At 44.1% G+C, this 21,876-nt stretch overlaps 1 protein-coding gene across 1 annotated transcript in view; it reads right to left on the minus strand.

Moving 5' to 3' along the window:
* Nucleotides 1-21,569, minus strand: part of VPS35L (VPS35 endosomal protein sorting factor like) — a 112,746-nt gene extending 91,177 nt beyond the window's left edge. Inside the window, exons 1-7 of the mRNA XM_030212427.1 lie at nucleotides 21,511-21,569; nucleotides 15,104-15,203; nucleotides 11,963-12,130; nucleotides 8,899-9,021; nucleotides 6,757-6,781; nucleotides 4,409-4,485; nucleotides 2,866-2,994 (exon numbers count right to left, since the gene is read on the minus strand). Coding sequence (XP_030068287.1) covers nucleotides 2,866-2,994; nucleotides 4,409-4,485; nucleotides 6,757-6,781; nucleotides 8,899-9,021; nucleotides 11,963-12,130; nucleotides 15,104-15,203; nucleotides 21,511-21,539 — 651 coding nt within the window. The 5' untranslated portion in view covers nucleotides 21,540-21,569. The remainder of the gene's footprint in view (nucleotides 1-2,865; nucleotides 2,995-4,408; nucleotides 4,486-6,756; nucleotides 6,782-8,898; nucleotides 9,022-11,962; nucleotides 12,131-15,103; nucleotides 15,204-21,510) is intronic.
* Between the last annotated feature and the right edge of the window lie 307 nt (nucleotides 21,570-21,876).

A 21,876-nucleotide genomic window follows, 5' to 3' on the forward strand; every position in this document is an offset into this window, starting at 1 on the left:
GACACACAATCGAGAGGCGCTCATGATCTTCAAGGACATCCACCTAATCTGCTTTTCAGGCTATCCATAATGAACATGCATGAGATAAATTTGCTTGCAATGGAGGCAGCATACGCCTGTATATTCATTGGAGACAGCTTGAAATTACAACCAGCTAGGTGAGCCTTGAGGATACGGTTTGGGAATAACTGGGATAATCTATGTCACATAACCCCTTTAGGTTTCAAGAAACCATGAGAACAAAGATACCCAACTCCAGTCTTCTACAGTAGAAACCAGGGGTGGCCCAAGGCAATCTAACCACCTGAGGCAACCACCTACGGCCCCCCCTGCCCACCCCTCCAGTCCAACATCTCTCCATTCACACGCTCTCTCCCCTCTTTCCTTCCTCAACCCCCTTCCCTGAATCTACCTTCTTTTCTCATCTTCCAAAAGTCGACCGCAGCAGCAGCAATTCCCATAGGCTGCCCCTGCCACTGGTACCGGCCTCTTCTCTCTACTGCAACACGCCTCTGAGGAAACAGGAAGTTATGTCAGAGAGGCGGGTCGCAGTACAGAGAAGAGGCCGGTGCCAGAGGCAGGGCAGCCTTTGGGAGTTGCTGCCACGGCCAACATTTGGAAAACAAGAAAAGAAGGTAGAGTCGGGGAAAGGAGTTGAGGAACAAGGGGCGGGGGGAGATGCTAAGACTGCAGTCGGTGTGGGGGGATACCGCTTCAAGAACAGTGCCACCTGAGGCCCCTGCCACAGTTGGCCTAACGGTAAGGCCGTCACTGGTACAAACCTTTTTTTTTTTTATATACTATGTAACAATGCAAAGCACTTTATAAATTAAATAGTACAACACATACAGTAACAATACAATCCATGAAAGAGAAGGCATCTAGCACATACAATGCATTACACTTTGCATCCTACTTCAACAAAAAAACTAAACCAGTAATATTTGAATATCCTTGGTCTAAGATCCAAATCAATTTGCATACCTTAGTTACCCACAAAACCAGGCCTGTTAAAAGCCCCTGTGAACTGGAGCCTCAACGTGTCACACTGATTTCCCTTGTTATGTCGATTTGTTGACTGTTCCCCCACTGGAGAGCTGCTAAGACATTAAAAAACTGTAGCAACTAGAGCTGTACTGAATAGCATATTTTATTACTCGGCCAAATATGAATAATGGGCATTGAGCTTTACATAAGTGTTGCCATACTGGGACAGACCAAAGGTCCATCAAGCCCAGTATCCTGTTTCCAACAGTGGCCAATCCAGGTCACAAGTACCTGGCAAGATCCCAAAACAATGCATTTTATGCTGCTTAGCCCAGAAATATGCAGTGGATTTTCCCAAGTCCATTTTTTAATGGCTTATGGGCTTTTCGTTTAGGAAGCCAACCAAACCTTTTTTTAAAGCCCGCTAAGCTAACTGCTTTTACCACATTCTCTGACAATGAATTCCAGAGTTTAATTAACAAATAATAACAGAAGCAACTTGAAATCAGAGATCAAGTGTTTATTTCAGTGGAATTTAGTACAGTAGAGTCCTGGATTATTTGTATTCAAATTTAAATCGCTATTCGAAAGAATACAAATGTATTCTGGGTACTATTCGGGGCCAAATCGAATCAAATATAAATATTCGGTACAGCCCTAGTAGCAACCCTGCACCTCAGAGACCCCAACAGGAAAAGATACTGTTTCTAGACCAGGGCACAAAATAAATGGGCTTCCGGAGCAATCCTTTAGGCTGAAAACCACAAGAAGTGCAAGAAGACTTCAACTCAATATTTTATTGATCAGACCTGACACAGTCCATGTTTTGGTGAACTGCCTGCATCTGAGTCTAGCAGTTGATACAACTCCCAGTGTATCAGTCAGTCAATGGGAAATTTTGTCTTGCCAATCTCTAAACACAAAACAGATGCCAACAAACAACTTGGGTGCTCATAATTTCACACTGACTGATTAAGAGTTTGTATCAACTGCTAGACCCCCGACGCAGGCAGTTTCGCCGAATCACGGACCGTGACAGGTCTGATCAATAAAATATTGCGTTCAGGGCCGTGCCTAGGGTCTCCGGCGCCCCCCTGCAGTTGGCGTCTCCGGCGCCCCCCCCCCCCCCCCCCCCGTTGGCACCGCACCGCTCCCCCCCCCGAAAACGATCGCTACACTGCCTGCCCTCTTCTCCCCAGATCCTTTTCCTTTTTTGTTTAAATTTACCTCTGTCCGGCGGCAGCGTAGCGTCAGTGAGAAGGAGGCGGCGCTCCCCCGCCCCGACGTGTCTACTAGTCTTCTTCCCTTCGCTAAGTGTCCCGCCTTCTTCTGACGTCATTTCTGACGTCAGAAGAAGGCGGAACACAGCGAAGGGAAGACTAGTAGACACGTCGGGGCGGGGGAGCGCCGCCTCCTTCTGATGCTACGCCGCCGGACAGAGGTAAATTTAAACAAAAAAAAAAGGGAAAGGATCTGGGGAGAAGAGGGCGAGGTAAGCATGGTGCGGCGGGGCGCCCCCCCAGAGGATGGCGCCCTCCTGCCATGCTTACCTCGCTTACCGTGTTGGCATGGCCCTGATTGAGTTGACACCCCCACTCTCGAAGGCTCCTTGCATTTTTTTGTGGTTTCCGCTCTCTTGGATGAGCTTCAGATTCCCTTTAGGCTACCATCTCTATATTAGTAAAATGTGCTAATCAAAGACAACACATTGCTATGGTGGTATTTGGTTATTTAAAATCCCTGCATGTCCTACCACTTCCATTACTCCTTTTTTAAATGAGGCCACGACGAAAATGTAAAGAGCTGCTGCCCAAATCTACTTGCAAAGGAAACTTTTCTTCAGCTTTAACAAAGCAAATGGACTGCTCCAAGACTGACCTGAATAACTATTTTCAGAGCTTTCACTTTTTGGTCCGAGGCCCAAGCATCCTTCAGCGACTGGTTCAGCTCTTCAATTCGGTTTATGTAATCTTGCTGGGTCAAATTCAAGAGCTCTTTCTGGGACCCCTGACAAGGAAAACAAGAGTTATTCAGTGTTTGCTATTCAGAAGTTAGGGATCGGTTATTTCTCTAACTTTTTTTTGTGCTTTCTTCCCAAATCTTAAGGGGCTGAGAGAGCAAACACAACGTTCTCCACCTTTGTTTAGGAGACAGAAAACAAGGCGGCAGGGAGTCCGCCAAATCCAACGTGGAAGATATAAAACAAGAAGGCAGATCATAACAAAAAGGCAGCCTTTAATAAAGTAAAATGCTCCCAGGTTAACAATCATCTGTGCCTGACATGGCCATGTTTCGCAAGTAATAACATTACTGGGCAGTTCCAACATTACCCCCTTGATGACCTTTTATGTTTCAATCATTTTTATTGATGGCATAAATCATACATCATTCTTAGAACAATTACAACCAATCAAAACCAGAATCAGAAGAAATGAAACGACGACGACATAACCTTGGCCACCAAAAAGCAAGTCCCCCCCCCCCCCCGTTTAATATCCCCCCCTCTCCACCCCAAACAGGTATCCCACCCCCATTTACTCTCCCCTCCCCGCTTCTTCCCTTTAACACATTATTCTTCTATTGCTACAATGCACAACTTTACAGAAATCAGTGGAGCCAGGTGTCTTGAAGAAGAAGACGAACAACCATTTCCAATAACCACCTGGAGTTTCTTCACTCCATTCGAGCACAAAATTCTCCCCCCCCCCCCATCCCCTCCCCGTCTTGTGTCATGTCATGTGGGACTAAGAATTTAAAATTCTACTCCGTGCCACTGCTGTCAACGAGTCCCAAAACGGGGCCCACATACGGCAAAAAGCATCTCCCTTGGGTGAGGCTAAATCACCAACTTCCCTGCGCTCCAAGGAACACGGAAAAGTTATCCGGGACCGCCTTGATGACCTTTTTTAATGAGGATAATCAGATAACAGAAGAGAGCTACTTTCCATCAAAAGTGCTGCAATTAACAAGCTTCTATTTGTAATAGTTATACGCAAGGAGTATCTGCTGATGGGATAATCAGTATGTGCAGCACCGTCCATTTCTGAATGGAGATCAACTATATAATACTCTGCAAAAGACATTACGGCATGGCTATTCCCTATGGATTGAGGGTCCCAGGGAGCCAGGAATGCACGAACGGGTACCTAGAGTTGTTCACATAAATGATGTTCTCTGAGGCAAAGGAAGAATTTTTCTTTTGCTAGGAGGAATTTCTTATGATTGATTGTTTGCATTGTAATCTATCACCAGAGCAGGTTTCCATGCATTCTGTATGCCACACTGAACAGGCTGGTAGTTAGTATTAATAGGACATATGACTTCAAGTAGATCACATTTCAAATAACCTTGACTAGAACAAACGTCTAGCTTTTCCACAAACACAAACGATGTAACAGACATTTTTAAATCCTGTCCTTACCTCTTCTAAATCGTCCAGCTCTTCAAGTCTCGTCCTGACCTTTTCTGAAACTGCTGAAACTGGACTTGTAGCTTTTCCTAGTGGAGAAGCACCACTGGATTAAATCTCAAAGGCATTTGGATTTTCGTCTGAGAACGGGTTTAGATGCACCAACAAGTAACAAATTAACTATGAGCCCAAAGTTTTGGGACGTGAGATGGGGAGGGGGACAGAAGACAAAAAGCTCAGCTGCACGGTGCTCAATTCTATGGGCGAACACGGACACCTTCAACGCCACACATGCAGCTTTCAGCTCTGAAAACGTAACACACTAGACATAAGAGTTTCAGGGACATTTTTAGATTATTAGCTGCCCTTTCCAGCTAATAATCTAACTCCAACTCCAGACTCCGTCCATTCTGCCTCGCCTCACCCTATGCTTGGAATAAACTTCCTGAGCCCCTACGCCAAGCCCCCTCCCTACCCATCTTCAAATCCTTGCTCAAAGCCCACCTCTTCAATGTTGCTTTCGGCACCTAACCTTTATACCTTTCAGGAAATCTAGACTGCCCCTATTTGACTGACTGTACATTTGTCCTTTAGATTGTAAGCTCCTTTAAGCAGGGACTGTCCTTCTATGTTAAATTGTACAGCGCTGCGTAACCCTAGTAGCGCTTTAGAAATGTCAAGTAGTAGTAGTAATGTGCAAGGCAGCTTACAGCATTATTAGCAATTCAGGTACTGTACGCTCCTTCCCCCCCAAAATACGTGCCCAAGACAAAGGAAGGCAGACTGAGTTGCCCAAGGTCACAAGGAGTGTCTGAAGGGGACGAGGGGTTTGAACCCTGGTTTCCTTGGGTTTTCAGCCCATTGAACTGACCACTAGGCTAAACCTATTTTTGTCCCAGGTAGTGCGGACAACGGTTTCTGAATTTTCAGAAGGACAGACAATTCCTACTAACATGCCGGGGGCCTCAAGTCTAAAGATCCAAGTTTATTAAAGGACTTACTATCCCGCCCATCAATGGGTATGTCTGAGCAGCTTACATACCAGGGATGTAGCCAGACAACAGATTTTGGGTGGGCCTAGGCAAGAACTGGGTGGGCACCAAGTGTTCTCCCCCCCCCCCCCCCCCCCCCACAACAAAAAAAAAATTATCTCAGCTGGTGGGAAAACGCTTCTTTCCACCTTGGCAGCAGGTATGCACTGAAAACTGAGCATGCGCAGGTGCCGGTGTCATGGAGAGTAGCGTTTTCGTTAGCATCAGGGGAAAATCCTCAGCTGCCGAAGCTTGGGATTCCCACCAGTTACCACTAAACATGTGCTACTGTTGGGTGGGCCTGAGCCATAAATGGGTGGGCCCTGGCCCACCCAAGCCCACCTGTGGCTAAGCCACTGTTACATACTAAATAAGAGGGAGGGAAAGAGGAGAGAACTACAATATTTGATAGGATAGAAGGTGACGGGAAAATACACTCGAGGCAGAACCATGTTCATGTCTTGCATCTGACTTACTATACGAGGAAAAAAAAAACCCCAAGAGTAAGCATCTAAAGATATTTTAATATGGACTGCAGTCGTACAATGCAAGCAAAATCAGCCCAGCCACTGGCAGATGGGAAGGGAATTGTTCTCTGTTAGGAGACAGGCATGAAAGCTACCTATGCAAACTGTTCAGCAAGGACCTCAAGGTGTTTCCAAACACAGCCTCTGTCCAGCCCTGTTACCCCACTGGTCCCAATGGTTACAAAATCAAATTAATATCCTACATAATAAAAAGCACCTCCAACGTTCTGAAGCTGGCAGCGTGGACAAAAACATTGAAGCATTCCTGCAACGTTCCGGAACTATGGCTTCAGAACGTTGGAGGTGTGTTTTATTATATAGGATGTGCTCGGTGCTTTTCTGTAGTACATGGGGGGAATTTAATATATGCTGATTAAAGTGGAGGAGTGGCTGGAGGGGAGGGGCAGGGGAGATAGGAGAATTGCTGGGTGGCTGGAGGGGGGGGGGCAGCGGAGAGAAGAGCATCAGTGGGTGGCTGGAAGGGGGCAAGGGAAAAAGTAGAATCGCTGGGTGGCTGGAGGGGGAGCAGGGGAGACACACTCGCACCCAGCAGTCTCACTCTCTCTCTGTCACACACACACACTCGCACATTCACTCTCTCTCTCACACACACACAGTCAATCTCACACATACTCTCTCAAACAAACACACTCCGAGGAAAACCTTCCTAGCACCTGTTTCATTTGTGTCAGAAACAGGCCTGATTTACTAGTATATATATTTTTTTCACAATATATCTAGTTCATTCTAAGCCTTTGTTTTAGCTAAGGACTCAGCACTGTAAGCAAAGATTTGGACTTACCTTTTTCTGATCCCATAAACAGATTCTGGAGAAGAACAACAGCGTGTCAGAGGGAGTTCAAACAATTTACAAAATAAATACAACTGCAAATATCAAAATGACAGTATATGTAAACACTTTCAAACTGTCCTCCACTACCAGTATATCCTACATATATACTCAAGACTATATATGGCAAATACAGACACTCGACGAAGCTTGTAATGGAAAAATAGCAATTTTAAGAGAACATCAGGTTTCTGCAATAAAAAGACAAATATCGTTAAATAAGAACATTGTAAAAGCACTGTGAAAACACGGCAAAGTACTATCATCACGTCTACACTGACTGTTGATACTATTGCCCACTTACAGGGCAATTTATTCGTTCCATGTGTGGAAGTGAAAGAAGGTTTGTGAACTAATGAGGAATCTGTGGAGATGACAGAGTTAACAATCGTTTTATAAAAAAAAATAATATGCTTTGAAACGAAGCTTGTTATAACTGCAGTGCTGGTAACTGCAGATAAGCAATGCTTATTTCAAGGACACAGATGTTCCCTTTCAGGAAACAACCAGAGAATCCTCACCTGTTGTAATATCTCAGTACAGGGACATCTATGGCCTGTCCTTTTTTAGAAGTGCAATTTCTCAAGGTTACTCATCATTGTAACTTGACAAATATTTCAAAGGTTCTATAGTTCTACAAATGATAATTAGCAATAGCCAGATGTTATTTTTATTTAGATTAGATTTTTTGAACATTGGATATCTATGATATATTTGCTGTGTATTTTCTTTGTGCCTTATGATGCCAATGATATATCTTTAAGGTTATAATACCAATCATAACGGAAGTTTGGTCATCTTGATATGAGCAGAATATCTGTATCTTGTTTTCCTAGTCTCTTGTTTTTTTTTTTTTTCTTAAAACCATTTATCATCTTAATTAGACAGTTAGACAGCCAATATTTTATGTATAAAAAAAGGAGTGTGGTTAATTGTATTTTGAATGGAATCAGAGAGATTCTCTGTGTCCGAGATCTGTTCCTTGTCTAGACAAATACCATTTGAGGCGGTCAGAGCCTCGATGGGGCGCTGACCTTGGCCCTGCAGGTTCTCAGTGGCAGCCTCCTCCCGCATCTGTGCGCACCTTGCATGCAGCAAGCCCTGGATTGAGGTGAAGGCATTATGTTGGAGGAGGGGCGCACCTGGGCATTGTTGGTGCGGAGAAATTTTAAGGAGACACAACAAGCCTGCCTTGTTCCTGAAAGTCTTGATTCCTGAAGCTTTGTTCCTGAGGGCCTTGCTCCTGTGAGCCCTGTTTGAGGGTCTTGCTCCTGAGGGCCTTGCTCCTGTGAACCATGTTCCTGAGGGCCTTGCACTGCACCTTTGAACCCTGTTCCTGAGGGCCTTCCTCCAGTGAGCCTTGCTCCTGTGAACCCTGTTCCTGCAAACCCTGTTCCCGAGAGCCCTGCTCCTGAGGACCTTGCTCTTGTGAGCCCTGCTCCTGTTCAAGCTGAGTCCTGTCCTGGTTTCTGCTCAAGCCGAGTCCTGCTCAAGCTAAATTCTGCTCTTGGTTCCTACCAGAGCTGTCTTCCTGGTTCCTGTCAAGCCGTGCCTAGTTCTGGTTCCTGCCAGAGTTGCGCTTAGTCCCTGGTTCCTGTGAAGCCAAGTCCTGCTCCTGGTTGTCAGCCATACCGGCTGCCGGCTCCTGTCTCTCATTGTAGGCCCTGGAGGTGATCTGTCTGCCACAGTCAGGCCTACGACTGTGGTCCAAGGGCTCACTACCCCAAAACAGAACACCATTGTACATTTGTACTAAACAAAATTACATGACTAACTTGCTTTACTAAGTTCTTTGTTTCATTATCATGGAGGATTTTCCTCCAGGATCTACATATGTTTTCATAGACTAACTTTTTATAAGCAGGTTATTTTGTTCCGTAATTGAATGACATCAACAGCTTTGAGAACTACAAATGTAAATCAATGTAAACATTAGCACTGTATGACATACTACAGAATGGTAGCATCAAACTCCTCAGGAACGGTTTTACTGGAAAGTAGAACATGTGTAGCTCAAAATGGAGGAACAAGCAGAAGCAAGGCCAAGGTAGCTACCCTACAGCTAAGGTTACAAACACATCATCCAGCACTTACTATGGAAAGCTTCTCTGTGGTTGTGTATCTGGCCAGGATTGCACTGCGCTTGCTGGGCCATGGCTCAAAATCACTACCGACTGCTGAAATTTCTTCTCGCTCCCGTTTTTTCCTCCCGTTGTCCTTCCGAAAAAGATTAAGAGAGAGAAACACTGATACCAGTACTCCAAAAGCTGGTTGGCGCAGCAACAAATGACAGTGGTACAGCAGTAACAGCCAGAGCTAACCTTTCACTTAGCACAAGTCCGGACCGATGTCATCAAAAGACAGCACCGCTCAGAGTTTTCAAAGTTCTTCCAAGAATGTTTAATGAACGTGCTTCAGCTCTATCCCTGGGATTACCCTCACTGGCCCGGGCATCTCAAAATCACCGGGGAAATAGACAGGGGGGGGGTCTCATTTTTCGATCTACTCTATACCCGAGATCAGTGGTTCCCAAACCTGGTCCTGGAGTCACTCCAGCCAGTCAGGTTTTCAGGAAATCCACAACGAATATCCATGAGAAAGATTTGCATGCAGTGGAGGCAGGGAATGCAAATCTCTTATGGATATTCATTATGGATATCCTGAAAACCTGACTGGCTGGAGTGACTCCAGGACCAGGTTTGGGAACTAATGCCCTAAATAACATCTTTTGAAACTGATCTCTCTCCTGCAATAAGCATTATACTACTACTATTAATCATTTCTATAGCGCTACTAGACATATGTAGCACTGTACGCATTATATGCAGGTACTTTCTCTGTCCCTAGGGGGCTCACAATCTAAGCTTTTTTTGTACCTGGGGCAACGGAGGGTTAAGTGACTTGCCCATGGTCACAAGGAGCTGCAGTGGGAATTGAACCCAGATTGCCTGGATCAAAGCCCACTGCACTAACCATTAGGCCATTCCTCCACTCCCCAAAGCACATTGAGGGTAATCCTCAACAGGTCCACTAACGTTAGGCGCCAATGCTCAAATTTTATGCCAACTGCGTGCATAATTGCTGTTCTAGAATACTAGCGTAAGTCCGCAGTTACAAGCCTAACTTTAGACACAAGCACTTCGCTAGCGCAATCGCTTGTGTAAATGTTTGTGCCTTACTGCTGTCAGGTGTGCAACCTATAGCATTCTAGAACCTGAGAGGCCAATGCTCAGAAACAAACGCGGGTGCTAGAGGCGATTAGTGTCGGACTAGTGCCAGCATTAGTGGGCGCAGAATGCTCAGAGGTTCTAGCGCCGGAGATGTGTGCGCCTAAGATTAGAATAAATAGCATGCTAATGTAGTCAAACGCATGCTAATGAGGTCATTTCCTATTCCCTCCCTATGCTCATAGAACAGCGTACGAAACAAAGCCACCTTACCGCTGTAAAAATAATGCCAGCTCAGAGCAGTCATTAGGATGTTTGAAGAGAGGATTTCTCATGACTCTCTCTTTACATTGAAAGCAGAAGCAAGCCCATACAAACCCCTAAGCGCTGGCAGTGAAAGACGAACGTGGGCGAGTCAGAGCAAACCTGAAAGTGAAAGCACACACTGGCACTTGTTACCTGTGTTTAAACATAAGCCTTCCAAATTAAAAAAAAACCAAAAACACTTATATTTAAAGGCGCAGAAAACGGACGCCAATGTGTGCCTCACTTTCAGGTTTCCCAGGCACACATGCACGGGAGCTGAGCTGACCACGGAACTCTTCTGCGCATGCGCCAAGCGTGTCCTCCCCCTTGATTTCGCTTTCACAGTGCGCATATAATTTTAATACCAGTTCCTTTGAGCATAGGCAAGCTAGGTTTCTGCGCTGTTCCAGCGTTATGGTTTCTGCATTGTTGGCCTTACCATGGAAGTTCTGAGCACTGGCCCATGAGCGCGCAAGAGCTAGGTATGTCCTGACCCACCCGTGCCCCTCCTAGATCCCCCACCCCACTGTAGCAATTGTGTGCTATGGACTTTGCAAGCTAAATTTGTAGAATACCGACTAAGGGCATTTATGCGCATAACTGTAAATTAGTGCCAATTAACACTAATTATAGTCAATTATTGCTTAACATCCATTAGCAGCTAATTTAACAATTAAGTTATGCACGTAACTGATACATGCACAACTTGGCATGCAAGTTTAGAGAATTAGGGAGACTGCTATCAAAATGATGATGATCAAAAGTAGGGTTACCATATTTGCCGTGACGAAAAAAAAAAAATAAAATAAAAAAAAAAGAGGACACAAAATAAAATTCAGCACCGCTCCACTCCGCCAGGCCCCTACACTACACAGTCAATACACCTTGACCCCCTCCTCAAGAAAGCCAGATTCTACAAATAGTGCTAAAGTAGCAAATGCATTTTCTTCCATACTCCGATATAAAAAAAGATGTACATTTCTAAGCATTTAATGAACATGTCCCCCCTTCTTTTCCCTCCCATCCATATCCCCCATCCTTTCCTCTCCATCCCCTATGTATTTCCTTCTTTTCTCTCCCTCCCCCCACCGTTTTTTTGTTTTTTTTTTACAGCTTCCTCACTCACTCCTTCCACCCACATGACTCCATTCACATCCCTTCCCCTCCCTCACATACCTTATCATGTCCTGGTGGTCTAGTGGCCTCTTCGGGGCAGGAAAGAACCGCACTCTTTCCTGCTCAGCACTGCCACTGACCTGCTCGCTGCCGCTTCAAAATGGTTGCCAAGACTTCAAGTAGTGACCTCGCAAGGCTTCTGCGGAAGTCTTGCGAGGCCATTGCTTGAAGTCTCGGCAGCCATTTTGAAGTGGCGCTAGCAGCGCAAGGCAGCAAAGAGTGGCGTTCTTTCCTGATCGGAAGGGGCCACTAGACCACCAGGGCACATTAAGGTACGTGAGGGGAGGGTACTCTGAGGCCCACCCGCCCGCAAGCCAGCCTTCCCACAAGACCAGACAAATGGGGAGGCTGGAAAAAACAGCCTAGATGCCCCGCAGTGCCCTCAAAAAGAGGACATGTCCGGGTAAACCCATATTGTAACCCTAATCAAAAGTGGCCCGTTACTTTTAACGTACATGATTAGAAATTACACTGCAATCCCATGTGGCAAAACAACCTTTGCGCATTACCATGTTGGCTACAGTTGTCAACGGCTCTGCTGTTGCTGCAAACATTGACAAAGGGTCAGTCCCATCAAGCACGCTGCTCAGAGGGTCTAGCACGGAGCTCGAGGAAGAGGAAGAAGTGGAAGAGGTACTTCCTTTCCGGCCCACTTTCTTGGTCTTAGATTCTGTGACCTGTTGAACAGACAGGACTGTGTTAGGTCACATTTTCTCATCAGTATGCTCTTTATAGAGATCCCATTAGAAGGGTAAAAGGCAGGAAACAGTCACACTATCCAAGGTTTGGTTTTAAAATGCAAGTTTCAGAGATCAATTCTAATAGGACATTCACCAAGGCCACAAGCACCACTTCTTGATGGGATAGTCAATGCAAACCATTAAAAAATGATTTTATTCAAGGTACAATGGGAATTTTCGACAATACTGGGGCTGGAGGTTGGGAGGCGGGGATAGTGCGGGGCAGACTTATACGGTCTGTGCCAGAGCCAGTGGTGGGAGGCGGGACTGGAGGTTGGGAGGCAGGGATAGTGCTGGGCAGACTTATACGGTCTGTGCCAGAGCCGGTGGTGGGAGGCGGGGATAATGCTGGGCAGACTTATACGGTCTGTGCCAGAGCCGGTGGTTGGGTGGCGGGGCTGGTGGTTGGGAGGCAGGGATAATGCTGGGCAGACTTATACGGTCTGTGCCAGAGCCAGTGGTGGGAGGCGGGACTGGAGGTTGGGAGGTAGGGATAGTGCTGGGCAGACTTATACGGTCTGTGCCAGAGCCGGTGGTGGGAGGCGGGGATAGTGCTGGGCAGACTTATACGGTCTGTGCCCTGAAGAGCATAGGTACAAATCAAAGTAGGGTATACACAAAAGGTAGCACACATGAGTTGCTACCTTGTTGGGCAAACTGGATGGACCGTCCAGGTCTTTTTCTGCCGTCATCTACTATGTTACTATGTTACTGAAAGAACAGAGCAGCTCAGATTGGCAGAGGGTAGTGCTATATGGTAAGGATGGCATATAGTCTAGAAGGCTGCAAACCTCTTAGATTCTTATTTTTTTTATTTATTCAATTTTATGTTTATCAATATGTTACAAAGAATAAAAAGAAAGATGCCTAATATAGTCAAAAGGAAGCCTCAAACTCATCAACAAAGATGGCTGGAAAATACGCATCAAATTAAAAATAAAATCAGATATAGGCTGCAAGTACCCTAAATCATTCTTTAGAATTCATTATCATCCACATCTATTAAAGTTATCTTACATCAGAGACCTGAACATTAGATTTATCTAACAAAAAATTCTCTAAGTGTATAGGATCTAAAATACATACAAGTTTTTTTTAATGTAAGTGGTATGTTAAATAAAATTGAATATTGAACAAGGTATGAATATCAGTTTTCATGGCCAATATCATAAAGCCTGCAGTCATAACAGTTAATGGTGCACATTGCACTTTTCTGTACAGCCTGGTATACAGTGACATTGCTCACTTGTACATGCCAGAACCCCTCCATTTTCAAACCGTCTGATAAGAAAAATTTGTTTTCATTAAAAAAAATGAACAACTCTTCTAAGGAACCCTCACATGGGAAACAAGAGTAACAGAGCGGGAAAAGGTAGATAAAGACCAAAACAGCCAGTCAAGTCATGTAAAAGTCATTTAGGGTTGTTCATGCCATCTGTTACATAATCCCAGGTAAATGAAAATGAAAGACCTCTACTTTTTAGCCAATCATATTATTACGTATCAGGATGATGCTGAAGCGTGCTCTCAATGCCCAATCAAGCATACCTGGGATGTAGCTACACTAGAAAAATACATCCCTTGACTGCCTTTCCAAAATTTTGCACAAGGCAGTTTACTATTGTTTATTAAAAAGTCCTGGTCTTTATGAGCTGATAATTTAAGGGAACAGCAGAGAAGGAAACTTGCTCAACATAACAAGTAATATAAATGAGAGAAGTAGGATTTGAATTCCAATTTCAAACTCATTGTTTTAAGATTTTTTTTGGTGATATATGGAAGGAGTGGTCCAAGGCTTAAAACAAAGAAAGCAGAATGAGGAATAAGACCAAGCCAAGGCAAGGCACAGCAGGTGACAGCACTGTTTTAGAATCAAACATTAAAACTTCTGAGATGGGAGGTAACCCAGTATGCCGGGTTTTGTATTAGAGCAGTGGTATTCAACCTCGTTCTCAGGAACCCCTAGCCAATCAGTTTTCAGGATACCCACAAGGAAAATGCATGGCATAAGTCTACATGCACTACCTCCATTGTATGCAGATTTCTCTTACGCTTATCACTGTGAGCATCGTGAAAACCCGAGTGGCTGAGTGCGTTCCTAGGACCCGCTTGAGAACCCCTGATTAAGCTAATCATGACCCCAGATCGGTGGTTCCGAAACCTGTGCTAGGGGAACCCCAGCCAGTCAACTTTCCAGGATATCCACAATCAATATTCATGGTTAGATTTGCATGCAATGAAGGCAGTGCATGCAAATCAATCTCATGAATTTTGATTGCAGATATCCTGAAAACTTGACTGGCTGGGGTTCCCCCAGCACAGGTTTGGGAACAAACGCTCCAAGTGTACCGCAGGGGTGTAGCCAGACTACAGATTTTGGGTGGGCCTAGGCAAGAAGTGGGTGGGCACAAGTGTCCCCCCCCCCCCAAAAAAAAAAAAAAAATCTCAGCAGGTAGGAAAACGCTTCTTTCCACCTTTTCAGTCTGCAGCAGGCATGTGCAGAAAACAGAGCATGAGCAAGTGCCGGTATCATGGAGAGTGCTGTTTTCATTACCATCAAGGGGAAGTCTTCAGCTGGCTGAGCTTGGGATCCCCACCAACTACCACCAAATGTGTTCTACTGTTGGGTGGGCCTGAGCCCTAATTGGTGGGCCCTGGCCCACCGAGGCCCACCTGTGGCTACGCCACTGGTGTACTGTAACACATGGCAGAGGGGGCATCTCTTCTTATCTATTATGGACTCTCACTAACAAAGTTCACCTATAGTACCGACCTTCAGCAGAAACAACCCCTTGCTCTTTGTCACACTACCAGGAAACGAGTTCCTGTGGAAGTAACAGCAAAAGGAAAGGAAATAACAGAACACTAAAGTCAGAAATGTCACAGCAAAAGTAAAATGCAAGGGCTTACCGTAATAGGTTTTAAAGGATGGTACTCTCCCGTCTCCAATCCAATAGCCTCCAACCTGCAGCACTGCAATTCTGCTGCATAATTTCTGTACCTTGAATGCCTAAAACAAAGAAATGCAAACCAGTAATTTTCATATTCCTAGAACATATATATATACATACATACACACACACACACACATACGCAATTGCAATGTCAATGATTTTGACAAACAAATCTGTTTCCGTTGGCACTTCAAATTCAAGAAGAGTTGCAGAAATCTAATTAGAAAACACTATTGAAAACCTTTATTTTGGTTAAAAATTGAAGCATTTAGAAACAAATCAAACTTTATAGGGTAAATTCATTAGGTGACCAACACTTGTCTATCAAGAAGTGTATTTCAGGACAGCTTGAGGATTTAGCAATAGCATTGCCATACAAAGGACCTGGCTTTGATTCATGGCATAATGGTGACATCTAGTGGCCATAATTAGGCTTGTGACTGCAGAGCTCCATTGGACTGGGTCAGGTTTTACAAACACTAAGCAAACATCTCCTCCCCCCACCCCTTTATCTTAGATGCCACAAGTCTTTCCTCCACCCCAAGACTTTCATAATCAAACTCAATCATAATTACCCAACATCACCCATCACAGAACAATCCTGTAAAAATGCATACATGGGCATCACCTTTTAAAAATATTACTTTGCTTTGTATGTATATAATACTGCTGCTAATTCCACACTAGCTGCATTGGACTTAGAGGGTTTTGGAAATAAGCCCTTCTGTTTTCGAAAGCCATTTATCTAAAGGAAAATGGCTGTTTATACAGGTAAATGGCCTATTTAAAAATCATCCACCTTTCCCGTGGGTAAAAATTAAGTGCCGATGGTTCATTGAGTTTGTGTGGCTGTCAGAATCTATTCTTTTGCTTTGACTGCAGCTGCTCTCTGCTGTCCCCCGCTCCCCTCCCCAAAAACCTATCGCCCTACTCATCTGCCTCACATGCTTAAGGGTTAAGCCGGCTCTGAATCTAGCATGTGGTCATGGACTGAGGACAGGTAATTGGGCAACAACGACTTCAGCCGTCACTCACAATACAGGCTGGTTCTGACTGAACCTGGAAGCGCTCAAAGGAGAAGACAAGTGCCAAAAAGCAAAATGTATATTAGTTTCAATTAACATGAATACGGTCATGCCAAGGAGTATGTAAAGATCATTTATAGAATTTTTCACAATAATTTAAGATATACACTTGAAAATGTAATTAGGTTGCCAGAATCAATGATTACAATAACAAAGGCATAATAACCTGATCAAATTCAAGTCCCCCATAAAGTGGGGAACAAAAGATCTAACAATATGAACAATACTACAAAATATTTAAAAAGAAACACATCTAGATAGCACTATTAATGATTCTTGAGAGATGACAAAAATCGATTTACTTGGATAATGAGTCCTCACCCTAGGTTAGATCTACTGGGCCCTCAGTAACTACTTTATTACTCAGAAACATAAATCAACATATGTTGTATTTTGGTTACTTGCAAAGAAATGTCAACAAAAAAGTGCGCCCATAGTAAAGCCCTGACATATTTTTAAAAAAAAAAAAATCTACTTACGTTGTTTCTGAATGTTTTTTTATACGTTGGAAAAAAACAAACAACCCCCCCCCCCCCTCCCCCCGAAAAGGTAGAATTTCTGTGTCTAAAGTAAAGTCTGAATAACCAATCTCAGTCATGGTCCATTGTCACAGTCACTAACAACATCATAGGTATAGCCACCTCATCTTTTGATGATTCAAGAAAGATTGGGGGAATGTTATCAAAACCATCCTCCCCCACCTCTTATAAGGTGACTTCAATCACATGTTTTTTAAAAACATATCATGTGCCGAAATCCCCAGTATTCAAGGAAAGTTAATCAAAGATTCCTACTTCGCACATTTTCTAAGCACTCACATTTTGATAATGAGCTTGAGTAGCCCATAATGGTGGAATCAGACAATTTTTCAAAAAAAAAAAAAAAAAAAAAACAGTTTTCAGCTTGTCTACTGATTTTTTTTGCATACAGTTACTTTAGATTCATGTTCCTCTCATTTTTGCTACAAATTTATTATTTTACAAGAGGACTGGGGCAGTTGTACTCACATGGCATTCAGCCAAAGTCTACTACTACCTTCCATATTTCTTCAAGAGTAAAGGTCTCTGGTATTAACAGATCAAATGGACTTTCAACTGCTGGGGCTCGAGGTCTCTCCAGAACTACAGTCTGGCTCACCAACCATTGATCAATTGCTTATTTCATTGTTTACAACTCTGTCAATAGGCACAGATATCTGCAGCTCACTTTCAGTCGTGATCGTGGTTCCAGCAACACTTCCCCACTCAGCTACCAAGAGAGCACCAATATCAGTACCTCATATTGCCACTAACTTAGCCCGTTTCTCCTAGGTACTGGTGAGGTTCTCTGGTGGCTCCTGCTCTTTGAGAGTTAGCAATACGCTGGTCTCCAAGGGCTGTGAAGGCTCAGGTTCACCACCAACTGCCCCAAGGGGAGCATTCCTGGTAGATGGTCAAATCACTGCAAAGGCTTCCATAGTAATTTAAAGCAAAGGAGGAGGAACTTCCGGGACCACCAGCTTGGAGGTCCTGTATCTTCCCCTTGTTTTTTTAGGCATAATGTAGAAGGAAACAGAGTGCTAGTAGGAAAGGTCCTCATCTAGGATGCCATCTTTTTCCCCAGTCTATATGCCTGGTTGTCTAAAATTCTGCTTCTGGCAAAATACCAGGAAGAGATGCTAACATGGATACAGGGAGAGACCATGGCCTAACACAGGCCGTGTAGGACAGCAGATGAGCAAGGGAGGACGCAGGCAAGATGCTGGAACAAAGGGAAGCATCTTCAGAACAGGGAAGGGCAGAGCAAAGAAAGCAAAGAAAAGACAAGCAGTACACCCAAAGGGGAAAAAAAGAAACAAAACAAGAAGTTCCTCCTAGACTTAAAGAAGCCTCTTTCAAGCCTGTGTGCAAATCTGGATCCGAGAAACACTCCACTGGGTTCCACAGCCATGTCCTGGGCATTTGTGGTAGGCAGAACACCAAAGACAAATGTAAAAGGGGAGACATACAAAAACCAAAACGAGAAACCAAAAAAGAATGTTTGGTTAACAGCTCGGTTTTCTGTCATGTTTCCATCCCTGTGTATTTAGTACGTCAACGCTCATGTTCCAGCTCTGCCTGGAACATCATCATCCTGCATCCCTGATACGGCACTTGAATGCCAAAGGTCTCCAGGGCACATTTAGCTATCAAATACTTCCTGTTATCAACATTTTTGATGGGGGGTGAGAGAAACAGAGCACAGGGTAGGAAATCTGAACCACCGTGAACTGAGGAAATCGAGCGGCCAGCCAAAGTTCATTTCCGAAGCTGACAAGCTCCACTGTTGAGACTTTCTGACAGCCACAACCTTTGCCATGCAGACAGAATCCATTGGCCATGACAAAGCTGAGCAATTCACACTCCAGCTCCATGACACTGAGCAAGTCACTTAATTTGTACCTAGGGCAATAGAGGGTTAAGTACCTACATAGAATATGTAAATCGCTTTGATTATAAGCACAGAAAGGTGGTATATCAAATCCCATCCCCTTTTCCAATGCAGAATGTGTCTGGGTTATGCCAGTGATTAGGCACCTCATGCACAAGCGAATGGCACCACCCTAATTTCCACATACGTGTGTGCACTTGCCTTAAGCACTAATCTATAAAGGCACATATAAGTGGTATCGCACATGTCCCTGAGGGGGATGTGCATGTGGGCGGAGCTTGGGCAGGACATGGGCATGTCTCCCACTGATGCACTCACCTTAGAGAACATGGTCGGTGTGACAAAATGCCGCCACTTGACTGGGGTTAACCCGCAGCCACTTAAGAGGGTTTATCACCAGCACAGCTCAGGTCTGTTTGCACCTGCCGCTTGTGCTCTATACTAGCACCCTCCTCCCACCGACTGGGTCACAACCGCCTCTGGGCGAGTCTCCTGCTCTCCAATTATCCCCAGTGATTTCTAGGTTACTGGAGCCACACTCCCAGTGGTCCCAGAGTTCCCAGAAAGCACTCACAGACCCAACACACAAACCACTAGGATTCTTTGGCAGAACATAAAAATATTGGGCACTGGAACAAAATAGTATAAACAGGCAAACAATAACAGGTAACTGAAATATGGATCAATTATAACACTAACTAAACATTTGCATACTGGCTAAACAGTACCTGGGAAGATCAAGACATACAATTCACCAAGCCTCAGCAAAGAGATCTGTCTCTTTCTCCCTGGCTAAGACTGAAGGCAAAATCAGTACACTCTAAAGGAAATGAGCTCCTGGGTCAATCAGAGCCCTGTCAACAAACTTTGAAAGTATACTGCTGCTTGCTTCCTGCTTGTGTTAAAAAAAGACAAAAAAGAACAGTCAGTTCCCTATAACAGCTTTATAGTAAAGAAACACCACCTGCTGGCCAAATAGGAGAAATATATTTCAGGACATAATTAAAATAGGAAAATATCTAATATATTTTAAAGGCTTAAAACACACTGTTTCTTCACAAGTTAGTGTATCTGGATTTAAAAAAAAAGGTTTGGTCAAGTTCCTGAAGGAAAAGTCCATAATCTATTATTGATATGGACATGGGGAAGCCACTGCTTGCCCTGGGATTGGTAGCATGAAATGTTGCCACTATTTGGGTTTCTGCCAGGTACTTGTGACCTGGATTGGCCACTGTTGGAAGCATGATCCTGGGCTAGATGGAGCATGTAACAAGCTCACCGGCTCTGAACGCTAATAGCTAAACAGGGACATTAGTATTCTTCCCCAATACTCAGTGGGCAGCATGCCAAACAAGGGCACTGCTCCCATGGCAGCTCCCTTATATGGTACTGAAGCCCTGCCCAGTGCATCCCAGAATACACCAGGCAAGGCACCAACATTCTGAGGTGGTGCTTACAGGAGGAGGGAGTGCTAATTTTATAGCACTGTTTGGAACTGCATGGGGAATTTGATCATTGGCCCCTAGGTTCTCCCGCTTTTAACCCATTGAACCCCAGCGTCCCAGAAGACAATGTATGTTCCTGCTAAGTCTGGCAACTAGGCATCAATTTTGTACAACTCTTTTATTTGTGTTACATTTCACACCACCCCCCACCCAGCCAAAATGGCTTCTCTCAATGGCTGTGAAACAGTAATCCCAATTAACACTGGTCAGAAACAGAAGCTGGGCTTAGATATCAAATCCTATATAAGGCCAAATCACATCAGATAATTACCATTTTAGAATTTAACAATGTTTCTGTATTCAGACTTTATTGGAATGTAAATTATAACCTGTACTAAAAGAACAACAGTACACTTACTGAAATGTTCAATGTTGTAACACAAACTAAAGCACTAACCCCGCCCCCTCAAAAAAAAAAAACCCCACAACCCCAACCAAAGAGGGAAGAGTGGGAGGAGGAGTAGCCTAGTGGTTAGTGCAGTGGACTTTGATCCTGGGGAACTGAGTTTGATTCCCACTGCAGCTCCTTGTGACTCTGGGCAAGTCATTTAACCTTCCATTGCCCCTTGTACAAATAAGTACCTGAATATATATACTATGTAAACCGCTTTGAATGTAGTTGCAAAAATCACAGAAAGGTGGTATATATCAAGTCCCATTTCCCTTAAATCACAGTTTCATTCATACTTACTTAACAACTCTTGTTTTACTTGGCATGCTTTATTACATTTTATTTTTTTGTTACATTTGTACCCTGCGCTTTCCCACTTATAGCAGGCTCAATGTGGCTTACATTGGGCAATGGAGGGTTAAGTGACTTGCCCAGAGTCACAGGGGGGCTGCCTGTGCCTGAAGTGGGAATTGAACTCAGTTCCTCAGGACCAAAGTCCACCACCCTAACCCCTAGGTCACTCCTACATGACACCTAAGTACATGATCAATGACACTTGGTGGTTTTTTTTAAAGTTAGTATAACTTTACAGATCATCGAACCCAGTTTCCCCAGGATCAGAGTCCACTGCACTAACCACTAGGCTACTCCTCCACTCCATATTACCTGCAACTTCTACATAACCAAACAAATTAACAGGCATAAAACGCTCTAAACAAGTCTAAGTAGCAAACTATTGTTTTCATTCAATTTTAACACCAATGGTACATGAAAAACCTACAGAAATTAATATGACAAACTCGTATAGAGCTGTTTACAGCTGACTGCCCCCATATACTATGGAAGAAGTTAGTATTTCTGTTCCGTTTACGTTAATAATCTGCCGACTCTATCCAGCTAAATCGTCAGGCATAAGCCAAGAGCCACGAAACACAATCAAATAACAAAAAACCAGAAGTCTCTCATTACTTACCACTGAACAGAAGCCATCTTCTGGGTCATGTGATTACTGCTCACTAACCTTTAACATGTACGTGTCCCGCCCTGCGACTGACTCGGTCCGCCATGATGTGAGTGGCAGAAGGCGCATTATGTACCGGAAAGTTTGGTCTGCAGCAGAAAGTGGCTTTCAGGCCATCGAAATTGAAATGACATAAAATACTACAGCGTCGGCCTTTTACAAATGAAAAGGCAAAGCGAGCTGGGTACTTTATTATACTTTTTTTTTCTTCCAGAGACGTCCATAGAAGCCGCAGCATTTCATTCTCCTTCGACCTTTATCACAGGTATTGTTTTGGTTTCAGTTTCCTGAGCGATCTTTTTGGAATCACAGTGTAGT

This window comes from Microcaecilia unicolor, chromosome 8, assembly GCF_901765095.1.
Source record: "Microcaecilia unicolor chromosome 8, aMicUni1.1, whole genome shotgun sequence".
NCBI lineage: Eukaryota > Metazoa > Chordata > Amphibia > Gymnophiona > Siphonopidae > Microcaecilia > Microcaecilia unicolor.